A 20654-nucleotide genomic window follows, 5' to 3' on the forward strand; every position below is an offset into this window, starting at 1 on the left:
TTTCCGCCACTCGACACTCGTCCCGCGACACGACACCTGTGCAAATGGGCATCGCGCGTTCCTTCCCGAAAAAATGGCCGAAATTTCCCGAATTCGTTTCTTAGAGCGAACGCCGAGTTTATTCGCAAATAATTATTCCAACGCTTTATCGAATCGAAAGACTATCAATAAAAGGATAACGCTACAAACTGGGAATCTTTTTTCAATTAAACATTGCATTGAAGTTGCACAATTTCTCAAAATTCTCTAGTAAAAACTTTTTCCTTGAGAAATCATCTTGAAACAGATTGACGAGGAAGTTCTTGATTTAGTACCATCTTCATATCAGTCAGATCTCTCTTATGAAGAATAAATTTATACATAACTACATAAATTTATTCATTTCCTTCGCAAGAGGCAGTCAGTCGTTAAAATTCATATCAGATATTTGGCGTTAGAAGAAGCGCATTATATAAATGCGATAGCGAGATCGTGAGAGATTTCCTCGCGCAAAGTAGATCTCTTTAGAATTACGCAATCGGAAAGGTGTAAGTTACGGAACTGGAGCAGGGGCCATCGAAGGGCGGAAGAGAGAAGGAGGGAGGGAGGGAGGAGTGAGCACGATACCCATGCGAGATGGGCGGTCATAACGGCGATGATTGTTACGCCGGGAACGAGGCGGCGATCGATGGCACTCGACACACAGTCGGGCGAAAAATCGACGTATTTAATTTATAAACTACATTATTCGAGGAAATAACAAAGGCCGCACCGGTCCGGACGAATTAAGCTATTTTGCCCTACACACCGCGCGAATATATTGTACAGTGGCAAACGGGTGGTGGCGGAATTATTTGTACGTCATTACTAATGCGGAGTTGCGATAGAGTTCGATAATATTACAATAATTAAACGCCGACGGAAAAGGGAGGAGAGTTTGAATTTGTTGCGTTTAAATATATAATAAAGCGTTGCTTAAACAAGGGCGAATGCCGGTTACACAAAACGCACACTAAACTAGTTAATAATTCAACGATTCAATTTCGATATAGAATTTAATCATTCGCGTAAAAGCGAGACACAATTCACGGTCCGGCGACGACGGTGCCAGTTCGTCGGTCGCTTTCTTATCTTGCCAGGATACGCTGTCATGATCCCGCAGGAACCGTGTCGCGATCGCGTCCCCTTCGCGATTAGCGAATTATAATTCTTCACTTAATTTTAACAAGATTGATGAAAACTATGAAATTTGAGTCTGATTACTTTCTATATTGAGAGAGAGAGAGAGAGAGAGAGAGAGAGAGAGAGAGAGAGAGAGAGAGAGAGAAAGCGGCAAAAAATGTTTTTAATATATTTTATATTATAATGTAACTTTCATATAAATTTAATTATATTTAATTACATGTTTTTAGGAAAAAAAAGGTTGAAACTTATTTCTCTTTTTGTTATATTTAAAAGACACTCTCGGTGTCTTAAATAATTCAGGAGTTCGTCGAACTCGCGTATCTTTACGCAGCTTAGTCTTCACGAGTTTTCGTTTAGCCCGCAAGACTTCCGGGACTTGTCTAAAAGATTAAAATTGGTTCTTTCTATCGATCAGATTTTCGACGGAGCGAGAATTCGAGTGTGCCGAGCGTGGAGCGGGACGGAGGACGACTTTACGGGGGCAAACACCCGCGTAATGCATAGACGAGTGCTCGGAGTGCTTCGTGCCGCGAAGTGGTTCGAAACGTTCCCAGGAGGGATTTGCGCGCGACAAGCCACCGCCGGAGAGACGAGTCGGAAGGAAATTAAAGACGCGAATCGCAAGACGCGCGTGTCCTCCGTCGCGCGCGTATCTCTAGCTCCTCCTGTATCCTCGCCCGCGTCCTGCGTGCGGCGGGGTGGGAGAGGGAAGGGAGAGGAGGAGAGGGCACGGAAGAGGCGCAGGTAGAGAAGAAGGAGAAGGAGGATGACGAGAAGGTGGTAAGGGGGAAGGAGGGAAGTCCTTTTAATTACCCGACGTTAAATTCTTTATCTGGGTGAAACAATGTGGCGGGCCCGTGTTTTCAGATCAAACAAACCCCATGTTGATACGCGGTAATAGAATAATCTGGCAGCTGATTCCGGGGATATAGCCCGCGGGGATAGAAACCCACACGATTTCTGCACCCGGTCTGTACGTTACCACATCCCCGAACGAAAATCAACCCCCCGGTCTCCGCCGCCGCCACCACTATCGCCGCCGCCGCCGCCGCCGCCGCTACCACCCTTCCGTCCTCCGTGCACCCTCGTAACCTCGTACCGGGAGAGAGAGACTGGGCTCCGGGTCCGCGGGTGTTTACACACTCCGTGGCACTGCTAGGACGAATGGTTTCCGGTAGTGCGTATGTATATACGCGTACCGGTGTACGTGTGACAATAAACTAGTGCCGGTTAACTCATCGAATCTAACCGGGTATCGCTCGCCCCCTCTCCCCCTTCGACGCCGTCCCCCGGCGTCGCCCGGCAATTTTGATCGTCGAACGATCAGGATGCAAATCGATCGACGCTTTATTATATCTTTATATATATCTTGCCTGGAATAGAATTTAAGATAGCTTAGCCTTCAAACAACACAGAGAGAAAGATTTCTTTAGATTAAATAAACAGTTTTGTTCGACTATTCCAGAGCATATATTTCTTTAGTTTTAATAAATTTTGCCCGTATTTCTTTAGATTTAATAAGATTTATTAAAACCAAAGGAATATATGCTTTGGAATAGTCGAACAAAACTGTTTATTCAATCTAAAGAAATCTTTCTCTCTATGTAGAATCTATCATTTTCCGTTTTCTCCCAACGTACTTGCTTCATATCTGACATCATCGCGATATTCTGCTCACGAGGGGAGGATCCAGGTATGTATCTCGCAGATTTTGGAATGTTCGATAAGGAATAGAATTTGATGTAAAGTATGTAACGTTAAGGTGCCAATATATATAGATCGGAAGGTTGACGTTACAAGATTTTTTCTTCTTCATTATTCGATACGGAAAAAGATTTCTTTCTCCCTCCCCCACAGTATTCTTTATTCTTTCTCGTGTTTTTAATTTGTTTTATGGTTCTACAAAACATTTTTTTAATTTATTCATTTATGAAGAATAAAAATTAAAAAAATAGAATTAATTATTCAAAAGGGCAAATTACAAAACGTATTAAAATTATTTTTTAAAAATACGTATTGTTTAATATCAAAACTGTGACATCTGGCAGTGTTTTTCGATACTGTGGCATTAAAACTTTGTGCCTCTTTCCCGTTTCTTTTTCCTCCCCTCTCCCGATAATAAAAAAGGCAATACCGACATCGCGAGCTATCGCCCACGTCGCGGAAACGCCACACGCGAGCTCCCGATGGAATTCAATAAAATTGCAAATTACTATCCCGACGAGGAGTATTCCGAGCTTGTTATTTTCGCACGGAAGGGAAGGAGGCGGCAAGGGGCGGAGGAAGAGTGAAAGGACGGAGGAGGCGCGCATCCTGGCAAAGGGAAGCTGCCACGGATGCTGGCGGGGCACACGAGAGAGAGTAGCACCGAGAGAAGAAGAGAGATTGCATGTACAACATATGTACAAACGCGAAGGCACTTTTGGCGTGCGTCGTCGCGTCGCCTCGAACCTCCAGCCTCACAATGCGAGACGATTGAAACGCGGCATTCCGACTATGTTTTATTGCTCCCCCCGGGAAAACTGATTCAATACGACGAAACGACACGGACGAGCGATCCCGGTTCCGCGAGTCTCTCTCTCTCCACGACGGTGCTTCCGTCGCCGACATCAACGACGATGCTCTTATCGATACTATCGTCGACTTTTCCCGCGATATCATCGCTGTTTCTCTCTCTTTCTTTAGCCTTTCGTTCCGTTTCTTCTCATCTCGATCTCCAAGAGAATTAGTTCGAGAACTTTGGAGATTAGCAAAGTCTCTATTTTGTATGATTTATTTACCATTTATTTTATTTAACATGGTTTCATATTTGAAAACACGATACTTTACCTTCCTGCTTGCGATAAAAAAGCTTAATAATTGAAAATAAAAAATAAAAAAAAGCAAAACTTTGTAATGCAGAATAGATTAACTTATAAAATGAAGAGTAAATTACTCGGTGAAATAAATGAATATTACATTGGAGAGAGAAGAAGCAGCTTGACAAAATTTTTTTCCCTGTCATCGAAATTTTTGTTTGTGAGATCCAGCAGCGTCGCGCGGGATCTACGATTCAATGCACCCCACGACACGCAACCCAGATGAAACGCAATAGAAGTTTCCCGCGAATAAGACAGTTCATAGCGGCAACACCCGGTAACCCCCTCCCAACCCCTTCGTTCTTTTTTAGCTTCAAAAAATCGGTTTTTGTCAAAGAGAGCGTCGGAGAGCACAGTACCTTTCGCTGCGCGTAACTTTACGCTCATTCGTGCATAACGAGACGACAACGACGACGACGACGACGACGACGACGACGACTACTACGACGACGGGGCATAACAAGGGAGCCGTGAGCAACCTCGCCCGAGACGCATCTGCAACGGCAAAGCAGGCAGCAGCCGGCAAACGGAAAGCGACTTCCCTCTTTTTGCCCCGTTCCTTCCTCGCTCAACCGTTGTTTATAGGCTAACGAGCGCGATTCCTTCCGCGCAGATTGTTTTTCTTTTCTTCCTCTATTCCGGCGAACGACGAGATGACAAAGAGCGCGACGGCGGTGGATAACCGCGAGGGGAGAGGTACGTCACGAACCTCCCGGCGAGGCAAAAATGTATATCCTGAAAAAAATTGCGATGCGATTTCAGGATTCGCGGGAGATCCGAGACGTTTTCGGCAAATTGTTCCTCAATAATTTATTATTTATTGTTATCTGTGGAAAAATTAATTTGTAACGAAACTCGCAAACGCCGAATAAAATCGATTTGTCGCGATTTATCGAAGGCCTTGTTCCTTCTCAGGACACTTTCGATCACCTCGACGTCTCTTGTTTGTAAAATTGACTCTCTTCTCATCCGCGACAGCGCGGATAACGTTAATCGATAAGTTGATTAAGTCGCGACAGCAGCGGCCCGGGGGTCTGAGGGATCCTCATTATGTTCTCGCAGTTTTCATATAATCAAATGGCGCGACGCGAGGCAAGGGCGTGGACAGGTAACGCCGGGGGTGAGATTCGCCCTTAGGGTTGCTTGAACCCCGCCTTTGTCGGGGATCCGTAGTCTTCATCCTAAGGGATTTCATTTCCATTAGCGCATTGAAGAAACTCAAACGAAGAAAACACGTTCCGGTCGCGGAAGGTTGAGAAATTCTTTCCTGGACGACAATAGTATCTCTCTCTCTCTCTCTCTCTCTCTCTCTCTCTCTCTCTCTCTCTCTCTCTCTCTCTCTCTCTTCCTTTGCCGAAACTAAATTCGCTTGATTTATGGTGTACAATTCACATTTGACAGCTCTAAGAATTATTATAAGGAACCCGATGACGGACGCATGAGACGCAAGATTCGCGGTCGCCACCCTCGTTGCCTTGGGGAGGATATTTTTAGTGAAATTGCTTTTACGTAAAATTCTTTGCCTTTCGCAGGATAAGGAGCGTCCGTTAATGGTGACATTACCGGTGCGTCATAAGGAGAAGCGAATGCTAAGTTTCCCGGTTTCAATTAACTTAATGGTTCACCGAGCACACACACACACACACACACACACACACACATACACCGACTTGAATTTTAAGACACCGCGCTCGCTAGTAGGAAACATCGTCACGGAAAACGCGTTATTTGACGCCTTCCTCCGCAATCTTTCAACGGCATCAACGCGCGCGACATGAGTAACGAAGCGATAAAGTAATTCAACGCGTATTCGCCACACGTTACATGCACAAATGGCGAGTATTCCTCAAACCACTCGTTCCGTGTTAATTAAATTCGAATAAATATTAAGACACGTAGAGAATATTCTACCGAAACTAGGTATAGTTGCATGTGAGCGAGGTAACAAACCGGCGACAATTGTAGTATGTCTTTAACAAAAACTGGCTGTATTATAGCAAGTTTTTATTACAGACATACTAATTTTCATAACAATGCCGGTCTGTTACCTCGCTAGGATGCCACTATACCAATTTTCGGTAGAAATGTGTATTAATATTTACTCGAATTTAATTAACACCAAACGAGCGTTTTGAGGAATACTCGTCATTTTCAGAAATGCACTTTCCACGATTTCGAAAATAAAATAAATTTAACGCCGCTAGTTGGAACTGGTCGGAAATCATATCTCGCGCGGGGATTTATATTAATTATCAATTCCATATAAATTTCCGTCCCGATTTACTTCCGAGGCGAGCGGTTCATCTGTTTTACGCGCAGCCGAGGCCGCTCCGTGGTGCCGCGGGAACAAACTCGGAAGGAGATTAGCTCAGCAATAAGGCGGACGCAACGGAGCAGTCACTAGCACCGATCGCCTGACAGGAGTCAAAGCATTCGAAGGCAATGAGTCCTTCATTCGGTTACGAAGGAGGCGGGCGGTTAATAGCTGGAGGACAATGGGCTTGGGGTTGAGCGACTGCTCTCTCTCTCTCTCTCTCTCTCTCTCTCTCTCTCTTCCTCTCGTAGGTTCGCCCCGGGACCGGGCGAGTGCCGGAGAGCGGCTATCCAAGGGGATAGGCACGTAGATCGCAGGCGTGACTGTGTGAGACCCTCGCTGAGATAATTGAGCCGTCAGCTGCACGAACCTCGGGAGAGAGAGAGAGTCGCGCCATGATAGCGGGCTCCGCGCCACCGCGCGCGCCCGCAAGAGTCACCCTCGCCTCGGACGGAAGTACACTTGGGTCACGTGACGGCGCGTGGATCGAATTACCGCGAAACGACACCATCGTTCCCACCTCCTTCACCCTTCTCCCCCGCCCCATCCCTCTCTGCCTATCTCTCGGGAGAGAATCTTCGCCGCCTCCCCGATATACGCGCCCGATTACTTTCCCGCCTGGTTTTCTCTCCCGCGGTGATGAGGAGTTCCGGCTCCACTCGACGATCTCTTTAGGAGTCATATTTTCCCGCGAATGTCGAATAACGTTGTAGAGACGTCTTAAAGGAGACGTCCTGGTATTTTTCATTTCGTCGCCATTTCGACGTTCCTCGAGTAACATTTAAAACGTCGGCCTGCCAAGTGATCCAGTCTGCAAACCTGAATCAGTGAAATCTTACTGATTCGCAGGGATATACCTAAGTATAACTGTGATCATCATTGACTATTCATAATAATATTTCCAATCTAGTTACTGTTCTCGAATATTCTTTATACTTTTTTTTTATTATTATAACATTAAAATTTAATTAAAATCTTAAATATTTAAAGATTACAATTAAGTCTTTATATCCTAATAATAGAAAGCGCTGAGGATGATTATAGGAACCATTATCACTAAAATCAGACGATTTACTGCGTCTCTCAGTGAATAATACACTGATTCCGATTTAGAGAGAGTTAACACGGCAACAAACGGGGTGCTTCATGCGAATAAAAACAAGACATAAGAGGAATACGGCCGAGCGAGGCGCTAGGTCCAGTTGAGGCGGATGCTACTCTCGGCGCGTTCTAATCCGTCTAAACTCGACGTAGGATTCGATAATGTGGCGCGACGCGTGAAATCCCGACGGATTTTGCCCGCAACGGGATGAGACTCGGGTCCAGGGATCGCGAGGCGCGCGAGGAAAGAAGGCTCTTCACTCCGGGCGGGTAGAATCGGCTCGCTTTCTTCAGATCTTCGACTACGAACCCTTTCGACGGACGCGGAAGGGCGAGATCGAGACCGCGAGAGCAGTATCATTTCCATTAACTGTCCTAGGGCGTCGCTGGGAGAATTATTCGCGGAAAAGACTTCTAAGGGTGCGGCGCGGCGTTCTGAAACGCATCGACAATACTGAAAATCTATAGAGTTCATGTTATGTATAAATTTTCTACGTACAGTACATTTTGCATCTTAATGTCTATTTTCAATGTGGATTCAATCTCGGTTTATAACTCGCCCTTTATCTTTTTCTACTTTTAATTTGGAAAAAATTATAAGAATAAGTTGAACCGAGATTAACGTTCATCTACATTGATGGAAATGGAAAAGCGAAGGAAACCGAATAGATCGCCACTCTGTCGCTCTATTCTTCTTTATCTCTGGTTTCCCTCGGCCCACGGAGAAAGCGAAAGGAAATCTCTTAACCACACAAGTCTTTTGGATTATTTAGATTAAGTAACGATACGCTAATCTAAGTGCAAACGTCAAGATAGCGTTCTCAGTGCCAGGCCTTGTTCCCTCAAGTGAAATCAAGAACAGGATTCTTTTCATTTCAAATCAGCGGGACGTCAAAGTCAGAAATTTATCATAGGAACGGAAAGTTGCTACACGGAGAAGATTTTATAGCAAAAATTTCGAAGAATTATATCATAAGTAGTGTAAATACTATTATAATTTGATGAAAAAGTAGTAAAGATGTTGACAATTCCTTTCTTGCTCCACGCTTAATATTTATAAAGTTTTCTCTGTGCACTTCAAATCTTGCATAGATCGAAAAAAAATCTGATTAAATCTGTATTTCTAAATACCCAAGAGATTGCGTTTCGCACGGCCGTTAGTGAAATGATCTTCTCAATTGTAGTTGTGAGGATTCTGCAAAGCATGTTTACGCTTTTAGAATAGTTGTTCCAGCAAAAATAATATCTTATGTTCTCTCGTAACTTCAAATCGCGATGATTCGTACAAGGACATTCTACACCTAGAATCTAAATGGACAATTTATTTAGAGAGAGAGAGAGAGAGAGAGAGAGAGATCATCAGTTTTTTCTTTTCTTATCAATTACGGGGGAGCTTGAGCTACTTACGGATCTCCGTCCAGTTTCTCAGTTTTACTCCCGTCATTGTTTCACGCGTCACCTCTTCGTCGCCTCCTTGTCATAAAATCGGGGAAAGAAACGGCTTCGTTTCCGGTGACGGAGCCTTCCTTCCGTTTTGCACTGTATATAACGTCGTTACGTAAGAGACAAGAGCAACGTCGACCGATTATCCGTGTCCTTCGACAAAGATACCCTTCCCCGGCGTCACCGTCTTACCCCTCTCACGGGGGAAGGGGGAAAGGGAGGATGCATCCCGTGTCCTCCGTCCGTCCGTCCGTCCGTCTTCGCCTTCCCCTCCAAGGACGTCTTCGAAGTCTTCCCCCTCCGTGCCGTGCGTCGGGAGAGGATTCGTTTAGCGGGTAAGCCGTACGTTTCGCCCGGGTGAGATGGGAAAGTAGAGGGGACTCACTCCGCGAAGTGTCGGCGACAAGAGGGATGATGGTTACCGGTCTGGCTGTGGGGGCCACACCCACCATCTCCGGAGACGGCCAATCGCATCCGCGACGACGCCGGGGGCTGCCGGCTATCCCGGAAGTTGTCACTGTGTATCAGGCTGGCTTTCGCTGGCAGCCCCGTCGCGAAGATACGAATCGAGAATTTAAGGTTTTAAAACGCGTCCGTATATACGCGTGCACCTACGTAGGTAGGTATACGCGTGCACCCCTCCGATGCGCCTCGCGCCACCCTGTCTCCCCCTTTCCGCGCCCTCCTCTTCACCCTCGACACCCTGAAGCGGCCGCCTCTCGATTTTATTACGCCGTCGCTGCGAGAATCCGCCGATATTTTCAGGCGAAAAGCAGCTTGCCATATCGGTTGCACCGACCATTTTACATGTTGCATAATTAACAATTCGCGTGTAAAACCTATTTTATCTATAATTCGCGTCAAATTTCAGGATAGAAATTCTCCCCGTTATTTCATGCGTGCTTTGATGTGTGTATATGTAATTTAATATATTAAATTTGATTTATAAATAAAGATAATTACTGAATTACGTCTTCTGATAAACCAGTATTATCCATGGTATCTAATTATTTTATCTAGTACAATATATATATTGTAATATATATTATATATACATAACAGATTATAAAATTTTATTTGTAGAGTATTTAACTTTCTGTATTGCAATGCTTTTTAGGTATAAAAATTCAATTTTGCTAAGTAAAGCAGAACTTATTTACGAGTCTACCCCGATACATTATGTACATTGTATGTTTGTGTGTAAATTCTGATTCATCAAATTCATTTGTTTCACGGTACATAAAAACAAACAGAGAATTCTGCTCTGAATTCTGAACGCCAATTGTGATTGTTTAAAATGTACTTTGCGATAAGCAAAATTGAATCTTCGCGATGTTAACACTAAGAAATTATTACTGCTATTTTACACATCGCCAAAAGGGAATTCAGTACTCGTGAAGACTGAGAACTGAGAATTTCAATATTTAAAAGCGACTCTCGCATCGCAAACAGGATGTTTCCTCGACATTTTCTCTCGAGACTACCTCGAATCGAAAACTTTGAAAATAAGTGTACTTCACCCGCTAATCTGATTTTCTTGATCTTTAAACAAAGCGAGCTTCTTACTATCGGCAACACATCAGCTCATTTTCTCTCTTTTTCGCGGTGTTGTCCCTCGCTCCGTGAAACTTCGCCCCGCGTCGCGGCAAAGTGAAGCGGCAAAACGTTAAAGAACAATCCGAGAGTTAGTCAAACAGTCCTGTTTAAACAGTTTAAGAATATTTCGGAATGTCGAGGCAAACGCGCGGGAGACGATGGAAGACGGAGGTAGGGGAGAGAGCTCGTGGGATAGAACGGAAATTACCGGTGGCATCGCGCTTCCGGTACGATATCCATACGGTACGTGCACCACGCGCGATACAGTATGCGCGTATTATCCGCGGACCACTATTAATCGATTATCCGACACGAGAGCTGATTCCTATTTGATACTCCAACAAGGATTCCCGTTTATTATTCCCGCCGACAAAGCGCAGGAACGTACACACGCTCTCCGGCGGTTCATTAATCAAAAGCACCGATCCCCAAAATGGCTTCCTGCCTAGTAAAGCCCTCAAAATCTAGCTCTCTACTCTGTGCTCGCACAACTCAATATTTAAACTATAACTCGCCTCGATATCTATAGATCTATATACTCTAGATATTATTTCTCGCATAGATAAGATAGCGCTCTAGTCTCAGATCTCTCTGCTCTCTCTCTCTCTCTCTCTCTCTCTCTCTCTCTCTCTCTCTCTCTCTCTCTCTCTCTCTCTCTCTCCCCCTCTCTTTCTCTCTCGCTGTCACTCGCTGCAAATATATACACGCGTGCACGTATCCGTCACGTCGCTTCGCGCCGCTGGCCACGGTTTCTTTGATTTTCACGATTACACTCTGATCTCTGACAGGTGCGCGTCGGGCGGGTGAGCAAGCGTGAGCGCGTAACACGCGCGCTTCTCACCCGCCCGTGTTTTTTACCCGTTTGATCTCTCCCTCGCCCGCTTCGCTGCCGAAGGCTGCCATTTAATTAGGACGATTAACTTAATGCGCGCGTTGGGGGTTGAGGCTGAGGGGAAGAGGAGGGTGAAGGAAACCTAGCGATCGGCCGTCGGCGAGATTCATCGAGCGCGAAACGACGTTCCATTATTATTTTGACGCGAGAATCTACCTAAGGGTAAAAGGAAAGAAGAGGAAAGGAAAGGGAGAAGAACAACTCAGATTTACAGAACGCGGGATTCTTTTTTCTCCCGGGGATGGTGGTGGTGGTGGTGGTTTTCCGTTCCACGACCACCGGTGATAATTGAGATTTTAACAATGGTGGATGAAGGCTGATCTCGCTGGATGATCTCGTAACGTCGCCGCCTGATGCGCAGCGTCGCTTCCGCCGACGTCGAGGACGACGTTGCCGGCGAGAAGAGAGGAGACGAGAAAAGGAGGGGAGCGGGGTGAGCAACCGCGACGCGATAATTGCGCTGTCAGCGACAGCGTCCCGACCGCGGAACGATATGCATAATATATATAGCGAGCGGCGTGGAACGTGCGCTTCTCGCCGGAGATTACCATCTGCGCTCGTCGCAGGCTCATCTCGCCGCGCCGGATCGATGCGCCGGAGCTAGAGATCGGCGCGATAATCAAATCACGGGCTGTACATCAAATCCATCTGAGATTCACGAGCGAGAGAGACAGGGAGAACGAAGAAACGAAGAAAATTGAACCTAATACCTCGGGAAAAATCAGAGCGAGCTTATCGTCTGAAAGTAAACGGGACGAGAAGAGGATAATTACATATTCCCTCGATTTCTCCCTTCGATCACGAGGGAGAAAGTGGTTCGAAAGTATCCGCTAAACGTCAGGGCTCTACCTCATTGCTGTGAAAGTTGTTAAATGTGAAATACATCTCCTCGATAATTTAGGCGCACGAAATCTCGCAATCGCATTGGCTGATCCTCTCTCTCTTTCTCTCTCTTCGTATCCAAGGAATTCGTTGCTTCATTTGTCATTTCTCTAATTTCTTCTGCCAGAATCGTCACTGGTGACGATAAGACTCAATAGAGGATCTTATCACCGCGTGATTATGCCCGAGAGCGCCCGCACAGTCATCCCCCTCCGATCGAATTAATTTCCGCGCGAGCTCGGGAGAAACCAAAATTGGAAGTCCGGTTCTTCCAGGTAAATCAGCTCCGCGGCCGACGAGGAATTAAAGGAGAGCGCCGGATGCGCGAGCGCGAGATGAAATTTAAGCGTAGCTCCCGGACATCATTAAGCAAAGCTCCGCACCGCGCCGCGGCGGCACACATCAGGGGGCTCTTCGCTTCGCGCGGCGCAGGACTCCCGGGGGCTGAGGGAGGAAGGGGTTGTACGGGCGGCGAGGGGGGATACGACGATAGTGCTCTCGATGATAGATACTCTCGCGTCACTAGAGCACCATTAACTCTAGATTACAGCGCTGCGGTATTTACACAGGCCAGAGACGTAACGTAATACGCGACGAGCCCCGTCTTATCACCCCCTCTCCCTCTATCTCTTTCTGTCGACGCTGAGTTTTCTCTCTATCCTCGGTCCATCCCCGTGCCGCAACGCCTGTGTTGCTCCCGCAACACACCGTGTGTCCCTATTTACCCGCTTCCCCCAACCCCCGTACGAAATGTATCACTTCGCTTCATTTAATATCGTGGGACGTCGACCGTGCCGGCGCCATTGTTCCGCGTTAACAGTGGATCACGGCTAAAATAATACCTGCTAATGGCTCCCGGTTTTAAGCTGACAAACAGCAGCACGAGTGTAATAATATAATGCGAGCGCCGCGCTCTCGTGGAGCAACGACGGTGTGGGATATACGCCGTGTGCGCGCGTATGTGTGTGTGTGTGTGTGTGTGTGTGTACGTTGGACTATCGGTAGCGAGACAAATCTTCGGAAATTGTCTTATCCATCGCGCGATACTTCGACTACCCCGTCGTCACGGGCATGATTAAACGGCGCCATCCCTCGACCGCACGCATACGAAGTCGGCTCAGCGCGAACCATTTCCTTTTCAATTAACGAGTTCTCCGTCGAAACGCGCCCCTTTTTTGCGCCGAGGTTCTCTCTCTTTTTCGGCGGCTGTATTTTTTTCACCCGCCGCCGCCGCCGTCGCTGTATTATCAGCCGGCCCCGCGAAACTCCCAGTCCCTTTCAGCAGGAAATCGCGGTACAATCTTCAAAGTGGGCGCGCGGCACGGCGACTTTATTATTCCCTATTCTCACCGTATTATAACCGCGTTGTATAATTTTCGCGGGAACGGGGAAAAAAAAGGAAAGAGTACGAAAACGTACGCGCCGCGGCTATCGTTCGCTCGCTCGCTATACCGGGCAACCCGCGGCAGCAGTAATTTGTAGTTTTTATGAGAAATTCTATATTTACCCGAGCTGTTCATTAACCCGCTCGTGTTAACCGAGCTGCGACACGGTAATAAGGGTCGCGCCGGCCGGGCAAAAGGGGGCACACGACGGTGCAGCGAGCAGAGAGGCGAGCGCAGTTATGAGTTAGCGGGTACGGGGGAGAAGGAGAAAAGCGTGCGGAAAGCGAGCGTGAGATGGAAACGGGCGGAAGGGTGAAGGAGAAGAGAAGAAGAAGGCGGAGAGAGGAGGAGAAGAGGGCAGGGGTGAGCTTTCTACTCTTAATTAATTATTTCCGCGACAAACGCTGGCCGATAGCGGAAAAAAGAGAGAACACGAGGGGGAGAGGGGGATGGGGGAGAAAAAACGCAGGTATTTTCTCTGGCATTGACATTATCACGCGTGAAGCACGGAACGTCCTCGCAGAGAACTAATTTCTGATTGAACGTGACACAACGCGCGTGTGTAACAAAAAAAAAAAAGAATACACGACGTTTCGCTGGATTCGAAAGGACACTCGCGCTCGCTGCTTCGGGGAAAAGGTATTCAGCGGCATTACGCGTATTATGTCCGCGTGATTTTCTTTGCAAAAAGCACTTTCCGCAAACAAAGTGGCACTTTCCACGGCGAAGCCAGGCGCTACGGAAGTAGCAGCTGCGAGCTACAACACGAGAGGCGGAAAGAGCAACTTCCGCCTCTGCGGTGAAAACGTACGATGTAGGAACGTACGATTACGGTACACCGGAGTATCTCGGGTTCTCTTATTTACAAATCCCTTGACCACTTCCGAGAGTGGATTTTCCCTAGCGGTTTTATTAATCTCGCTCCTCCAATAATTTTTTAACATGCCGCTTTAAGCAGCGTCGCGATCGATCTCTGATACGATTTTTCTGACGAGAGATAATAGACATTGAGAACTTATAGCCCCCAATTTATACGCGCACACGTTATATTTTAAGTTACTTTACATAGCACAAAAAATATATTCTTATATGCTGAGAAAGCAATTTTCTTCTTTTAAGTAACGATTATCTTTGCGAAGAATATCTTCTTGATGATAATAGTCTTCAAATACACTCATCCTTTACTTAAAACAAATAAGATTTACTTAAAATATACTTTTGTGTATACACAAAAAAATATGTACTAGAGTGAAATAAAAACCCTTTATTTCAAATAATTTATATATTAAATAAAATTCAAATAATTTATATATCCGCAACTCTATCGTAAATTTATCATAAGTAATAAATTTATTTAAAATATATTTTAAATCCTAGTAATTTACCATACTTCAATCAAGAATATTAAATCAAAATAAAAATGCAATTTACTTATTACTTTGACTTTTCTTCAATTCAATTCTATAATTTTTTTATATATTAATTTTTTGTAAATATATAATAAATTTTTCTAAAATTTATGACAAGTATATTTTAAGACTATAATCAACAAAATGTTCTTTATTGAAGATAATCGTTACTTATTAGAAAGAAAAAAGTAAATAGAGTAATTTCTTGATAGTAGAATTATAAAATATAAATATAATATTAATTTCATATAAGTTTAAAGCCGAATATTAAAACAAATAAATACAACTAGGTATATATAATATAATATAACATTTTTACAAATAAATATATATATTGCAACAATTGCGGGAGAGGAAAGAACGTTTTCCCTATCTGTTATCTTTGAAGCTTATTCCATGAAATGCAGCCGATTACGGCCTGGAGCCCTCTCAGAGGGAGGGTGGAAGGACCCGATATTTTTCTTCTCGGGCGAATTTACCTACTCGAAATCACGGGAAAAGCGCCGGTGTATGCTCGCCTTGCAGTAGCAGCATCCGCGGGCTTAAGTACTTGACGAGATCTTCGAACACCTAGGCTGTTATACCGCCCTCCCGCCGCTTCCGTGCACACGCTTCGAGTCGCGCTCATTTCTCGAGTTACAAAACTCGGCTGCTCGCCGTGCCTAAAACAATATTGGCAGGGACCGAGCGGAGGGGCAAGAGGGGGTTTCAGTCGGGGGTCGGGCATATTAGATATTTATTTAAGGCCACCCGACACGGCGGCGGACGAGCACAGCGAGGTTGTGGTACTCGACGACGACGACGACGGCAACGACGACGAGTGCGCGCGCGGCCGTGTGCGTGCGCGCGTCATTGACATAGGTACCGCGAAGTCTTTGGCACTAAGTACCCCTAAACTCGAAATGTTGACCCGGTTAATAGCTCCGTGTTTGATTAGACTACTGTGTAGTTCGTATAAGCTCGGCACCGGTAATGCGAGTTTCATCATCCCCCGGCCGCCGGGCGGGCGGGGGCTCCGTTTCTCGGTCGGCGCATTTATGCAGAAATGGATCGGTAATTAAAGACGCGCCCCTCTGCTCATCCCTCGCGCTCCTCAGTACCGTGTCGGCGGAAAATTGGGCAAGGCTATAATTAGCCGATGGCGACATTTGAATTAATGTGTCGCTGACGAATGAGCAGATCGTAAATCGGCTTCCTTGTATTACAGCGTACATGTGCCTTCGAAAAAGGCGATTTAAAGTTTTCAATTGGGGAAAAAATAATGTAAATTCACGATACAAAAGTAAAAAATATAGAAAATAATTAATTAAAAAGAAAACGTAATTATAATCGTAACTGTATATTAATATTGTTTAAAATCAAACATTGAAAAATTCTTAGTTGTATAAAGGATTTATTTTTATTGTATATATTATTATATTTTGAAAATTATTACGTTTTCCTTTTATAACAGCTAGCTTTGTTATCCTCAAGCAAAAAAATATTGGACAGATTTTTTAAAAATTCCTGCTTGTCACGCGAACTATTCGAGGTAGGCAGTAATTTCGCCTTTTTACCAATTATGATTTATGGTCGTGGATCTTGTTAGTCTTGTTACGCGTATAACGTCGTAAAGTCCGTCAGAAAAGAAGCACTTCCACTCCGTCATTTTCCAATTCACTAATTTACAGTAAATTCGTATTTTCCGCGTTGCCGATCTCGAAATGGAGGTGAGTAGAGAGGAGGCGGAGGCGCGAGTTGGCCAAAGGAAAATCAGAGGATACGGTTCGCGCCAAGTTACACCTAAAGAGGGAACAGCTAATTATCGAATAACAAGGGATACCGTTTCAAGATAGATCACCGGAAAGCTCGAGATTGTAAATTGCTTAGTTTTTAATGCGTCCGACGAACATCGTGATTCTCGATCTAAAAAAAAAATGGAATAACTTAGAACTGCTGTCGTCGCGCTAATGATGCCGCTCGACAAATCGTTTTAACATTGCGTAATATTATCGTAATTATATGATATCATTATTACATAATAATCGGCATACTAAAGAAATTTTTTTGTTATTAAGTATTTATTTCAATATTCATTATTCTTCTTCATAAACTTATAAAATATATATCCTTAAGTCAGGAAATGATATTAAAGTAAATATATTCATTTAATAATAAAAAATATGTTTTCAGTGTCATGGTAGACATATCTTTGTTCAATAAACTAATATGGTATGCAATATATGTAAATCTTTTTTTAGATGATCCATGATCCGTCGATCTTTTCAAGATAAATCGATCCCTTTTGTAATTCTCCCTGCATGTATGAGTGCAACTTGGCATAAGTATCTGCTGGAACCCCCCGGATAGAGGGAGAAATAGAGAAGGGGGGGGGGATGAAAGTAAAGCCTGGATCTACGGTTAGAAAGGCAGCGAAAGCCATTGATCCTCGCCAACAAGGAAGCGATCGTTCGCTCGAACGATCAATAAACATAGAATAAAAGGGCTTGTCCGCAAGCCGACTCTTACACGTTTCAGCAGCGATATAACGAAGATCACTAAACGCCCAATCGAGCGATCGATCGAGGATCGAATGATCCGCCAAAATCCTCGGACAATAGTATCGCTTTGCCCGCGTTGTGCCTCCCCGTCAGGGAAAATACAGCCAAGTTACATTTGGATCGTAAACTGCATCGAATTGAACTGCCATGTAGTATCAATGAAATATCGATTCGTAGAAATCCTGGAAGGAATTGAAAAAAAGTTATTGTAAACTCAGAGAAAAAAGTCTGCTAATTCCAGGTTTGTTTTTCGAACGATTAACGTGTACAATTTTAAGAGACACGAAAACTACGTTCTGCAGAAGATATACGATCAAAGAAAACCTACATCGCGGAAAAATCAAAGCTAAAGATTTGATTCTGCAAATCAGGATTCTTGCAATCGCGCGTCGTTCTTCAAATCCTCTCGAACCTCGCGTATTTATCTATTCGATTTCAATTTCACAACGGTTTTACAGCGGATTCCTCTCGCAATTCATTTTCATCCATTTTCCGCGGGCGGATCCGCAAAGTGGAAGTCTTGCGGAATAAGTCCCGGTATCCCTTTCGCGGGCTTTGTCGCTGTGGAAAACCCCGCTAACGAATAATCTCAAAGGCGATCTTCGCGCACGCGGCCGATAGATTCGTCGTAATGCCATCTGTGCAAACGATTGAAGGGGCCCACGGGCCCGTGGCTACTGCCGTAGTCTACAAACATTTTGACGTTACGTGAAAGAGCGTCTCTTACGCTCCTTGACACCGAAAGGGGCGAATCCAAGACGCTTTGTGCTACGGCACTCACCAAGCCTCGTCGCACTTTGAAGAATATTCGTGCATGCGCCGGCATCTAACCATTCCTAGATCGCATGTGCACCGAGAGATACGTAGCTCTACTTTCTTTGTATACAACTCATATACATAATAACATATAATAATAAAAATTCTTTGTTACAGCTTCAAGCACAGTGCAAACAAAGAAGGGACTTGATTTACAACTTTCTTTAATTCCTCACTCATTTTTCGTCCATTCTATTGATAATATTTCTTAAACAATTACAAGAAATAATATATACTTAATAAATGTTTATAATTAGTATATACAATTTATGGTATGTATAATAAAAATCGGAATAAAAGAATTGACGCCCGTGTTAGAAATGTATGTAGTTTTCTTAGACCCATCCAGTCAGTATTACTGTACTCTCATTAGCTGTAACAATACTGCATAGGAAATAGGCAAGAACTTTTGATAGAGTTTTATTCAACGGCTGAAATAATTTTTTGGTAAAATATGCGCCTGTCCAATTATATTGTCTAGTATTAATAGCCAGGCTTACTTATTAATCAATTGAATAATCCATGTATAATTCTGTTTTTGTGCACAGTAAGTGCAGACAGTTATATCTTGATTAGAATCCTAAGTAATTTTATTTTTTACATTCAGTTACTAAACGGCAGTAACAAAACTCTCTAGTAATTATTTTTAAAAAGTGTGAAATTTATATATATATTTTTTACATAGCAAGATATATATTTCTTATATTTTATATTTAACATTCTCTACATATTCCTAATTTCAATTATTCATCTGTTTTAATACAAATCGCCATATATCTCCGTATTATTTCACGTTCTACATTCACCCGTGCGTCGCGCGAATCAAAATGGCTTATATCGCTTACACGTGAAATAATAGCGCGAGCAAGCTAAAGTATATCGAGTAGCGAGGATCGTTGTTTCGCGCGCATCATTGCAAATCCTCTGGAGGAACCAGAAACGTTTTAGCAACATAAATATGTACACGTCCGATATAGCCTCTCGTTCTGTCTTCGGCTTTTTTCCACCACTTCCATCTCTTCCTCCTCCTCCTCCTCCTCCGCCTCCTCCTCCCCTTTTCCTCCTCCGCGAATATCGCCATTGCTATTCAGATATTCGAGACTCTCTCCACGGGGCTTTAATAAAAATATTTGCTTAGAAAACAGTTCCGTCGCGGGGGGTGCCGTCCCTCTCTCCCCTGAGCGCAAGGCGAGTTATTCTTATATCCAGATTCGCGGCGTATTCTCCGACGGCGATTTCCATAAATGCAATAATTCGAAATAAGACAACTTTCGGCGTTCTTACTTCCGATATAGAAAGAACGGACGATGTATATAGGGTGATTCTTAATTATATGTCAATACCTGAGGGGGGTGAATTTACTATTGTAAATCGTGAACGAGCCAAAAACAAGTTTAAAAAGTTGTACGAACATTGATCGTTTAAGATACATTTTCTGAATTATGATAAACCAAATATACACATATATAATATTATATATTTTTATACCACAACAAAATCATGTTATTTTCTATAAAAGAGTTTAAGAATTAACTTCGCAAGAAGTTCTCTTGGAAAGAAATAATTCAAATTAAGATAAGTTATCAAATTTTAAATTTTTAAATGTAATTTTAAATGTAACTTCTTGACAGAAAAAACAAAGTTAAAACAATTTAGTTGAAACAAAAACAAGTAAATGCATCTTAAATGTATATTAAAAAATATATATCTTAAAATCTCAATCTTTTTGATGAGATATGTAGTTTAACACTTTATAATAATAAAAAATACTTTATCACACTTTATGACACGTGTATGTCAATAAGCATAAAAAATAATTAAGGATAGGAAATACCGAATGTATGTTATTTGCAGATCCACTTTCCATTCCTGTAAAGACGCATTGCTCATCCTGACATACTGCCATTCTTTTGAGACGTTTCCTGAATCTGTGCCTCAATCCTTTCTTCATAGTATATCCGATATTTGTCATTTGGTATTCGTCCGCGTTCATGTCGTAAGCTTCAATGAATAGCTGGAGAAAACAAAAGTCCATAGTACAAAAGAAATGTTTTCAAGTGTTAAAAAACGGCTAGGCGATACCTGGTCGTCCTCGAAGATACAGAAGATGTTGTTGAAGCTTGGCGAGACACGGCGAATGCAACTAAACGTGTTGTTCGCGGCGTCCTGACACTTGCACGCCATTTCTTTCATGCACAACTAAAAAGGTGCACGATGTAATTAACGTAACAATTCAAAAGGAACAAGATATAAA

At 43.7% G+C, this 20654-nt stretch overlaps 1 protein-coding gene across 6 annotated transcripts in view; it reads right to left on the minus strand.

Annotated features, from left to right (window-relative positions):
- LOC105829048 (N-acetylglucosamine-6-sulfatase) overlaps window positions 1-20654 on the minus strand; it is a 73191-nt gene that overhangs the window by 48504 nt on the left and 4033 nt on the right. For 3 of the 6 annotated variants that reach the window (XM_036289252.1, XM_036289248.1, XM_028190043.2), the window contains 3 exons: window positions 20483-20599; window positions 20235-20414; window positions 18548-19515 (listed from right to left, as the gene is read on the minus strand). In XM_036289252.1, the coding sequence (XP_036145145.1) occupies window positions 19345-19515; window positions 20235-20414; window positions 20483-20599 (468 nt within the window). In that variant the 3' untranslated portion in view covers window positions 18548-19344. Of the gene's footprint in view, window positions 1-17151; window positions 17767-18547; window positions 19516-20234; window positions 20415-20482; window positions 20600-20654 lie in introns of those variants that run through there. The other 3 variants (XM_036289249.1, XM_036289250.1, XM_036289251.1) reach the window with 2 other exon arrangements.

The sequence above is a fragment of the Monomorium pharaonis genome, chromosome 7 (genome assembly GCF_013373865.1).
Source record: "Monomorium pharaonis isolate MP-MQ-018 chromosome 7, ASM1337386v2, whole genome shotgun sequence".
NCBI lineage: Eukaryota > Metazoa > Arthropoda > Insecta > Hymenoptera > Formicidae > Monomorium > Monomorium pharaonis.